Here is an 11,048-nt window from a genome sequence, read left to right on the forward strand (position 1 = left end):
TCCTGCATATTAATGAATCTCAAGATATATGTCAGTCAAGCTAAATTTAAATAGTCAGTAAGTTATCATCTCATAACGGATTTTATTTTATCAGCTCATAAGAGGCATTAGTCCCGAAAGGATATTATTGTTGAAACGGCATTTTGAGTTGAATCACTCTAAATGGTATATCACTTTTCAAATTGTTGTCACGAAATATAACCGCTCTGTATTACATTTGAAGAAATAAATGAATTTTTGATTAACAAAGTCTTAGATCTCAAAACGAGCAGTGGCAACACTGTAAGGAAAAAAAAAACATTTTTACCTCAAGCGCGGATATTTTCTATCGGTAATTTAAAGGTGATAAGCGGGCGAGCCCGCCAGATGAGCGGTTTGAGGCCAAAGCAAAATTTATATGTTTTATGTGCATCTGAAACGAAAATATATAGAAGCATTATTTACATATGAAATATTTCGGCTTTACGTTACCTTGATTAACAATTTTCGGCCATACAAAATAGGTATGTACCAATGTTGTCGTGCAGACACTCTGTGACTACATAAATGCTACTCCGTGTACTGCTGTCCAACTCTGAAGTCTTGAATATCATGATGAAAGAAAATTCTATATGTCATTGGCTCCAAGTTAGGATTTAAAGTACCAGTACATCTGAGACCAACACCTCTTGCATGTATTACGATATCTTTGTTTCATGGAGGAACACCATCTCCATCCTTGTAAACAACTGCAACTTCAATTCTTTTGGAGCATTGTAACGTCCTCTGTGCTCGCCTATAACAATACTTTGGACCTTTTGAAGACTTGATCCGAATCTAAAGTATACAGCTGGGCTTGATCAGCATGATGTAGATGAATGTAGTTTGCTAGATGATATATGGCACCATTAATTCTAAAATAATAGGGACCTGAACCTGTAGATATTTCTGTAGTGGCGCTCAAGGAAGCAAAAATAAGAACATACCTATAAGCACGTCTGTTAACAAAAACACCTTGAGGAACTTGGTGGTTCCTATTTATTAAATTGCGCCATTCTTCTAGATATCTTCTTTCAGCTTCTACAATTTTCCCATTGCGACAACAGAGCACGTAGCTTCCGTGTTCCTTTCTCCTGGAGAGAAGAGTTCCCTGTAGAGATCGCAGGAATCTTCCATTGAAATGGCACTGTGTTGCTCAACGTAAATTTCAAATCTACATCTTCCTGCATTGTGAAGAGTGCTGCCGTGAATGTAGTGTTGTATTCATGCGAAGCTTGTCTTCTCGTATAGCCATTCTTTCTTCAGATCGGACTTGTCTGTTATGTGAAGGTGTCTTGCGTTCGTCGTTTAGTGGCATCCTGTGCTAGCTCGTACACTCGAATTTGACGATTATGCTGAGAGTCGTGTGCCTTTCGTCTACTTGAGACTTCTTCTGTTGCTCCATTATGCATATTCTGTTGACATTCCACTTGTTTGGTGAGTCTCCTGCTCCTTTTAGCTTGAGTTTCTTCAGCACGAAAATTTTCTTGATTTTCTGCTTGCGTGCTAAGCCTTCTACTCGTTTCTGCTTCAGTTTCTTGAGCACGCAACGTTTTTTGAATTACTGATTGTCTGCTGATCCTTCTATTGGTTTCCTTTTCAGTTTATTGAGTGCTTAAGTTTTCTTCTCGATGTGCTGGCCTGCTGAGTCTCCTAGCCTTTTCACATTATTGGGTACGTAAGTTTTTTTGTCGTAGTGTTTGCCTGGTGATACTTTTAGTCGTTTCTTCTTCAGTTTCTTGAGATGGAAAATTTCTTGTCGTTGTGCTTGCCTGCTCAGTCTGCTAACGGTTTCTTCTTCCTTTTCTGTATCTCGTCGTAAACTATGTGCTTTCAGCTCTTTGTCTTCTTAATGCATCTTCCGTAATGCCCCTTTTGCGTTTGGCATTTTAATAAATTGAGAAACAAATAACAATGTACTAAAATAATAATTCAACTAAAATACATTAAATACTTAAAAGTTAAAAATATACTCAAAACGAGAATATGTAAAAAATGGACATAAGAATTTGTTTTCAAAATTATTAAAATGCATTAAAAACTGATAATAAAATGAACTATTAATCTAATGTACCGTACAAAAATTTGCTAGTTGTGGCCAAAGCAAAATTTATACATTCTATGCACACCTGAAAGGAAATGCATTGATGCATTTCAGTATGAATGAAATCAATCCATTCTTTTCCAAGCAACAACCAATTCTTAAGTAAGTTCTTTCTTGTTTTCAAACCAGGAAACAAAAGCATTTCAGATCACGTATGACGTCATGATTTAAATTAAATGTAATATAACAGCTTTTTCTTAATATCAATAAAAGAATCAACGTGGCAATAGCATATCGTGTCAATTATCGTAACCTGAAACAAAAATGTTGCCAACAGCAGCTAGTATTTAAAATGCTGACATTAACGAAAACTTTTCACCTAGCAGTGACGTCACATGTAATCGCACGCGTTCTTCAGCGTCAGAATATGATATTATTCAATAATAATTTATTTAATGTTTGGCAATTTTATTTTTTCTTCATACTTTGTAAAACGTATAAATTTTTTATTAACGAACTCTGTCATTTGAAAGCGATTAATGGCAACACTTTTTGAAATAAAACAGATTTTTATCTTCAGTATGCGTAACTGTTGCTACCCGGAAAATATGAGGGCGAAAATGAGCATTTTCAGAGTATTTAATTAATATATCGTCTGCTTAAAATCATAGGAAGATGAGAATGGTCGAACACCTTCCTACAAAATTTTGGAATCCGGAGGATACATATCTTCAAACTAAATTCCCCACTGTTCCTGAGGATATAGTGCTACAAACAAACTAACGAGCACATAAACAGATAGACGTGCACAGATTTTAATAGCACAGATGCTGTTTCAATATATTTTGTGATTTTGCTCTTGAAATGAATTTTGCATGGTGTAAGGGTCAAAAAGTAGAAAAGTTTATAAAAAACAGACCAAAAAATTTTTGTAAAATCATCTTAATAAGAAAAACTGAACATTGATATACTATGAATTGAGAAAAGACTGAAAAAAAACAGAAATGTACTTCAATACTTTACGCTGCAACGGGAAATCTAAACGTATACTGCTTTAAAAATTTTTGTAATTTTGCTGTTTGCGTAAGGGAGAAGAAAATGCTGCTTAATAATAAAGCTAAAAAGACAAAAAAAAATGTGTTAGTAGGAGTGAGTGTAACAGCAGACTTTCATACTTCGAGTTCCCTAAGAACATAAAAACCTCAACAAAGCCTTTTAAAGACAGTTAAAATCTGAAAACCTTCAGATTAATATTCCGTTTAAGGAATTTATGTGGTGTACAACATCATATATTTTAACTAAATTGCAAAAGGAATTCAGTAAAAGCGAACAGATTGATATTAAACAAGAGTAAGTAGAAATCGTGTATTGCTGAAGAAATTTCAGCTTAAAAATTATATTTTGAGCTCTGGAAGGTAAAGAAAACAAATTTCGAGTAAACGTTATGTAGGAAGTTTATATCTGAAACGTGCCATAAATCTAGAACTTCTGTATGAAAGACACTTCGCTTAAACTCTTAACCACTCTAATAAAATTTTAAGTTTAAATACTGGTCCGATATTCTAGATGTCTGATAAAATTAGGCATAAAATGATATGTAAAACTAATCATAACTATTTAAAAAATTGATTTACTGGGAAATAATTAACATTTTGCTTATTCATAGTATTTTTGTAATGATTAAGTGCGCTGGAGTAAAAAAATAACATTTGCAAAAGAAAAAAAGAAGAATGAAAATGTTGTTGCTAATACTTATATTAGCAACAACATTAGTCATTAATTAACCTATAATCAACCCAAGTCCATGAAAATACTCTTGTCAAAGTTTACTCCTGTCTTTGGCAAAGCCTTGAACACCTTACAGGGGACAGTGCGATTTAGCTCAGTTCTGCACCCAATTTTCATAGAGAGCACCCCGGAGGACGGCTCTAAGGGTAGGTCCGGGGGGAAGAGTCCACTCTTCTTCTCCTACCGGCAACCTCTTGGGATTACTGTCGGCTCGCCGCATATTTAGAGTGCCCCCATGCCGCACGGACACTACACATTTACAAACATCCATGCCTTCTCTAGGATTCGGTACGGCACTCAGCGACGCTAACCATTACACCGGTTGGACGGCGTATAAAAATGTAGAGTGAATATGAAAACACAGGAAATAGGTTACAGACTTAAAAACACAATAAAAAATTGTTTAAAAAAATCATACTAATATATTTAATTGAATCAAATATTTTTAATTATAGGAATTTATATTTTTTAAACTTTGCAAGTATATGGTAACATTAAAAATTATCCTCTATACAGTAAATAATGTGTCATTAATTCAAAAATTGCAGACGAAACATGACGTCCATATATTGAAACTAAAAAAGACAGTTTCTCTTATTTTCATTTAAATGAACTGGGATTTTTAGGATTATTTCGTAATCATATCTTAGTTTTAAAAATATAAAATTCCTTTTGACTTTTCATTTAAAGCTTTTAACGGTTTAAACTGGATTATATTAAATTTAAATTTTGATTAATAACAGTAAGAAGAACTTCTATTGACTTGTAGAAAAACTATGAAAAGCATTTAAACATTTAAGCTACATTAGGTTTTTTGTCGGAAAAGGGGATGATTTGGTGTTCAAATAGCGCATTTTTCAAAGTCAAAATTATTTAAAAAATTTTGCCATGACTAATAACTTTATTAAGATTGTAAATTCCAAAAAAATTATCTCCAATATTCTTAAGAAATCAGATGCAGCTCCCTTAAGCAGAGCGGCTTGAATCATACTAGATTAAAATAAATCGTATAAAATGTATATTGTACTTTTCTTCTTAACTATGTTAGACAAAGTCATGTAATAAAGGGGAAAAACTGGTTTTATACACTTTTCAAACTGGAGGAAATTTTAAGTTTATAAAAGAACTATCATCAACGAGCTACTTACTCGTAATAAACGGAATCTGCTCTAAACTCGAATTTCGAGATTGCTGAGAATATTGCCAAAAAACCAAAAGGGGATTTGCTGCACCATATGAAGGAAACTTTGAGTAGTTATTGGCTGTTTTGGATATGCGAAACCACAGGAGAACCACCAGAAAAGCAGTAACGACAAGCACTCCCATTAGGAGTATTAACATGATGAGCACCAGTGTGATCTCCATCACCGAGTATAATGTTTAAATGTTTAGTTGAATTTTCTCACAAAGTAAAACAAATAAGAATAACCTCGTATTTCGACTCTCCTTCAAAAAACAGTCTACCTTGGCTATGCAGTGCTTTGTCATATAGCTCACTGTGGTTTCGTAATTCAGAAAACATCATCAATGATTCTGACTGAGTAGTAATCTGATTCAGTTACGAATAACGAATGCAGCAAAACCTGTTCTCCCTGAACAATCCCCTACCTGAATCGAAAATAACACTAGCCTTGACACTGCAGTGTGATGTAATAAAATAAACAAGTATTGTTTGCTAGAGGCTGTTTAATATTGCATTCACTACTTTATAAATACATGGCATAGATTTTATTCAAAGATGCAATATTTTTGTGGCTTTATTTTCTACATTAAAAAAGTGCACAAATAAGGTTTCGTAATTTCTTTCCCCAAAATAAAGGGTAAAATCTTTTATACTTCCTATGCAATATTAAAAGACTAAAGTAAATAACAATATCCACAATTAGGTATAAATTTTTACTCTAAAAATTATTTTGAACTCTAAAAACTAATTCACATAGAAACATAGACTACGAAATAAACCTAACACTCAATTATTGCGCAGGGCGACAGTTATTAGAAAAGGGATGGATTTCTATCAAAATAGTTATTTTCCCTGCTTACTGAACTGTAATAAAATAAATTTTAAAAAAAAGGCGCTACGAGTTCTGTAAAAAACGTACTTTCTCGAAGTCTTCCTTTCTTTTTATTTCATGATTTGTACGGTGAAATATAGTTGTTCCAACAAGTTTCCTCCAAATGTCTGTCTGTCAGCCGTGTTCTTGTTTTTGATTTTAGAATTTTCATTTTACTAAAAATCTGTTCACATATAAAGGAACTGCCATATACAGAAGACATGAAGATTTCATGTTTACGAATTCCTGAATACTTGTTTTCCATCACGTACTTCGAATAAAAATAAAGTGATATAAGATTTTCAAGAATCTTGTATTTTACTGCAGTCACACACTAAATCTATAAATTCTAATTGAAGTTCAGGTGAAACATTTCCACCTAAACTGAAAATGGCGAGGAGAACATTCAGATAAAAATTTCATTTTCACGAAAATCGGAAAATCTGCTTTTGAATTCCTCTTTCAAATTTGAAATGCATTGTATATTATTATTTGAATTCCATGTTGTAGAGTTCTTCACACACTCCATCAATTTTGGAAAGTGAGTCGAATTCTTATTTAGCAACTGACTTTCCCGCAGGATTAATTTTTTCTCGAAAGCTTTCCCAAAGTAATAAAGATTATGAAAAAGTAGATCCTTTCCCAGTAAGCGGTAGTTCAAATCCTTGAGATGACCTGTAATATCGACAAGAAATGCAAAGTCTCTCAACCATTTCTCATCACTGAAAACGTGAATATATTTCTCTTTAGATTCCATGAATTGTTGAACTTCGCTGTTCAAAGAAAACAGGCGCTGAAGCATCTTTCCTTGGCTCAAACAAAATACTTCCGCGTAATACACAACATAACCATATTCAGCTTCCAAATCACTCAAAAACTGTTGAAATTGCCTGTAATTAAGTCCTTTAGACCGAATGAAATTAATGACTTTTACAACAACATTCATCATATGTTCAAATTTTGAGAAGGACTTCTTGCACAAATTTTCTTGGTGGATGATTGTAGTGGAAAGTCATCATAGTATTATATCCATTTTCCTTCACATCAGATTTGAGTAATGTTGTTATTCCTATTTTCTCTCCAGTCATTGATTTAGCACCATCCGTGGTTATAGCAGACATATTACTGAAATCAACTTTACACTTATCCAAAGTTCGTGTCAGACACGAATAGAAATCTGTTCCTCGGGTTGTACCTTTAAGTGTAATGACACTGGATAATTCCTCTACAATTATGAAGTCTTCATCAATGCCACGAATAAAAATGGCTGCTTGTGCAGTATCTGTTGCATCTGTTCATTCATCCATCGCTACAGAATAAAACTCGAATTTTTTGCATTTAGATTTTTAATTTACTGAATATATCTGTTGCGAGATCCTCTATGTGCCTCGCTACTGTCACACCAGACAAGATAATATTCGATATGGCTTGAGCCTGTGACGAAAAAAGTACATCAATTGAAATCTGAAGCAAATTATTTTGCAAATTTTACATAAGCAAAGGGTTTTCAGCGCTTAGCAATTTTTCTACTATCATGCAACTAACACGAACACTATTTTCCGATTCCGTATTCGCTGTGGTGAAGAAAGACTGCTGAAAATTTAGTTTTGATTTTAATTCACTCACCTTATCACTTCGAAAATGACTTTCCAATGCAGAATATTTTTTCACCGTGCTTAGTATCTTAATGTCGTAGTCCTTCATTACAGCTACACTGTCGTTGCAAATAAGGCAAACTGCCTAAAATTCGTCATTTTCAGAAAATTATATCTCAAATAATATCAGGCATGTCAATAAAATGTTTTAAATATCAAGAATAAGAGGAAAACATTAGTTTTGCGACAAAAAGTTGACAAGGCAATCTTTCTTGAAATCAATTTTTTTTATTAAATTCTTCAGTTTTTCTTCAAATTCAAATGTGGGGCCACTAAAATGCCTTCAGCGGGCCACGGGTTGAAAACCCCTACAATAGACGATTGACAAATACTTTAAAGACTTACGCGAAGAGTTTCCACTTTTAAGCAAAGTAGGATTAAAAGTATATGCTTCAAAATGCAAATCTGAGGCCATGGAACTTCGTTGTTTAGGAGCTATAAATTATCAAAATTTGGAAGTGAAACAGAAAATTAAAAAACAATAGCTATTAAAAATTACCCTCCACCTAATACTGTAAAGAAGTTATTTTCAGTTTTAGGCATGTGTTCGTATTATAGGACTTTTATCAAATATTTTGTTAAAATAACTGAGCTTTTGTAATAGCCAAAAAATCTGATGTGTACACCACATGACTTCCTTATACGGAATATTAAATTATACGTATTTTTTCTTGCATTTCATTTAAACTTATTGGATTGAATTAAATCTACTTCGCCGACAGCGCATAGACCACAATAGAATAAAGGCATTCTTTAAAATTCACTCTAGTATTTGTTTACCATAGAGACACTCTGACGCTAGATTCACTTAACAGTATTATATTTCGTTCATATTATAACTCATAATGCACAAAATTTATATCATTTAAAGAATAGAATTATCTAACCGTTGCCACATGTTCTATTCAAATACTATAATAAAGCTAGAATGATGTCTAAAAGAAATTAAGCAAACAAAACAAAAAAGAAACAGTTTTTCACAGACGATTGAGTATTTCTCATTCAATTAATTCTGTTCTCACTTCGCGAGAAGGCAAAAATACATAAAAGCTCAAAATATCTATAAAATTACGAAGTAAATCTTAAACACTTATTTCCTCGAAGAAATTCCAGAAAGGATTAAGCATGATTTAATTGGCAATAATAAATGAAGGCGTTATGTTTGTTGTTGCGAAGCTAAGTTTCTCTAAATTGGCAACAAATCCACTAGTCTGCTGTTTCAAATGTAAACAATCAATGGCCGCCATCAAAAAAAGGCTTAGCGGCACTTAAACAACTTTAAATTTGTTGAAAATTCTAAAAATATTGCATAAAGATTTACTAAAGGTATAAAAACCTTAACCGAAAAATAAAAATAACATAATTCAATCATCTTTAAAGCAAAAAATGTACAATTTACAAACATATAAGAGTAAGAAACTGAGATTACTGAGCCGTGTAACAGAGTGGATGTATATATAAATATATTTGTATTCGTTTGGTGCGGCCGATTGCAACCAAAATACGAGGTGCACATCTACATGTTATAGCAGTCCTAAATACAAAATTTTAACGTTCTGAGGCTGCTCGTTTTTGAGTTATGCGAGATACGTACGTACGTACATACGTTCGTACAGACGCCACAAAAAATTCTCTTCAGAATTCATTTTAAAGCAGTTTTATAATTTTTTTGGAGGAAACGAGTATTTTATTCTGTCTTTACATACAGATATCACGCAAAAACATGGTTAAATTGCATTCGATATCGGTCAAAATGGATATTATTTTTTGAAATATGCTGCCTGAAACTTTTCGCAATTACAATACTTCCTTTTTACTTCGTACAAGGAAGTAAAAAAGGAGAAAGCCATATTTACTCGGCCAAAGCAAAACAACATTAGAAAATTTGAAACAAGCTTTAATTCAAGCACCAATATTAAAGTTCCCTGAAGGCAATGAGAACTTGAAAATCGCTACGGATGCCTTCGAAAAGAAAAACCCTAACAGTTTTGTTTGCAGTTAAAACATTTAGAGCAAATTTTGGGAACGCTTCTGTTACAGTATATTCGGATCATGCAGCTGCGGGTCGTTCGCACTCCGAAAAGAATTCATTGCCAACACTTATTAGATGGGCCCTGATACTTGAAGAATTCAACCTAATCATTAAACCTATAATTCGGAAGCACTACGTAGAAGCCGATGCGTTACAAGAATACAATTAGCTGAGGAGGGGAACATGTTAAAATATGCTATGTTAACAACAAAAACCTTGATTCTCGTGAAACTATTATTGCTGAATAACAAACGGACCCCGAATTTCAAGATATTTATGTTTACTTAAAGGGACCTGTTCATTCTGAGCATCAGGATATTACGGTAGTCAGGAAGATAGTCGTGAATTATGCAGTCATTAACATTTTATTTGTGCAAAACTACTAATGAGAATAATGAGTTTGGATCGGTTATCCCAGCTAGTTTAATATTTTGCAGTAACTGCATAATTCGACAATTTCAGACCACCTTGGAGTAAGGAAAAACGTACAGCAAGTTTACGAGCTTGTTTCTTTCCACAGCTACATTAGTTTGTTAGTTCATATGTTAAGTCGTGACAATTAGTTAAAATGTAAATAATAGCCCGCCAGGGTATTTAAAAATAAATATTAAATAATATTTAAATAGTGTAAAAGCTACTTTTGCAAATGAATTAATAGGAATTGACTTATTAAGAGCATATCCATGTAGTGAAGTCAATAAAAATAGATATTTACTTGTTATCGTGGATAACTTTTTTATGTGGTTAGAAACAGTCTCCACTAAAAAGAGCCTTGGAAAAAATTGCTCCATTTTCTTTTCTAAATAAATACGTTCTGAAATATGGAACTACACTAAAAGTAATTTCGGATAACAGAAAGCAATTCGTTAGTCAAACAATAAAGTACGGTATTTAAAAATGGTACCTGATCGGATAGAGCATAGCATCTTATTCAATTAATTCAATTCTCGCTTGACAGCAAGGCAAAAATGCATAAAAATTCAAAACATCTTCGTTAAAAATTGAAAAAATCATAAAACACAAAATATGGTTAAAAACAGTTAAAAAGCAATTTTTTACAATTAAAATTAGCGCTTCTACACAGAAATAAACAATTTGGGAAGCCAGAAGGAAGACCGATTTTTCGGTGCACAAAGCTGAAACTTTACTTTTGGTCCCACTTGCAAAAAGACATTGACGTTGGTGTAGAAATTCACTATTTTACTGAGAGTTTCAAATGTAAACAAATGCACCTTCTTTAAGCTTAGGAACACTTAAACAAATTTTAAATTGTTGATAATTCTACAACTCTAGCATGCAGACGGCTAAAGGCATAAAAACGTTAACTGGAACATAACACCATAACTCAATCACTTTTAAAGAAAAAAAAAAAAAAGTACAATTTACCAACATATAAGAATAAAACAAACTGTGCTCACCGAACTGGGTAACAGAGTAGTTATATATGTATAAAGATT

General features: G+C 32.9%; 1 protein-coding gene across 1 annotated transcript in view; it reads right to left on the minus strand.

The window, feature by feature from the left end:
- The window catches only part of LOC118197240 (cytochrome P450 4V2-like), a 45,358-nt gene extending 39,994 nt beyond the window's left edge, over positions 1-5,364 (minus strand). The window contains exon 1 of the mRNA XM_085810706.1: positions 4,999-5,364. Within this exon, the coding sequence (XP_085666832.1) occupies positions 4,999-5,215 (217 nt within the window). The 5' untranslated portion in view covers positions 5,216-5,364. The remainder of the gene's footprint in view (positions 1-4,998) is intronic.
- Positions 5,365-11,048: the final 5,684 nt, after the last annotated feature.

Source organism: Stegodyphus dumicola, chromosome 2, assembly GCF_044657685.1.
Source record: "Stegodyphus dumicola isolate Sdum_Otavi_A_Nest chromosome 2, ASM4465768v1".
Lineage (NCBI taxonomy): Eukaryota > Metazoa > Arthropoda > Arachnida > Araneae > Eresidae > Stegodyphus > Stegodyphus dumicola.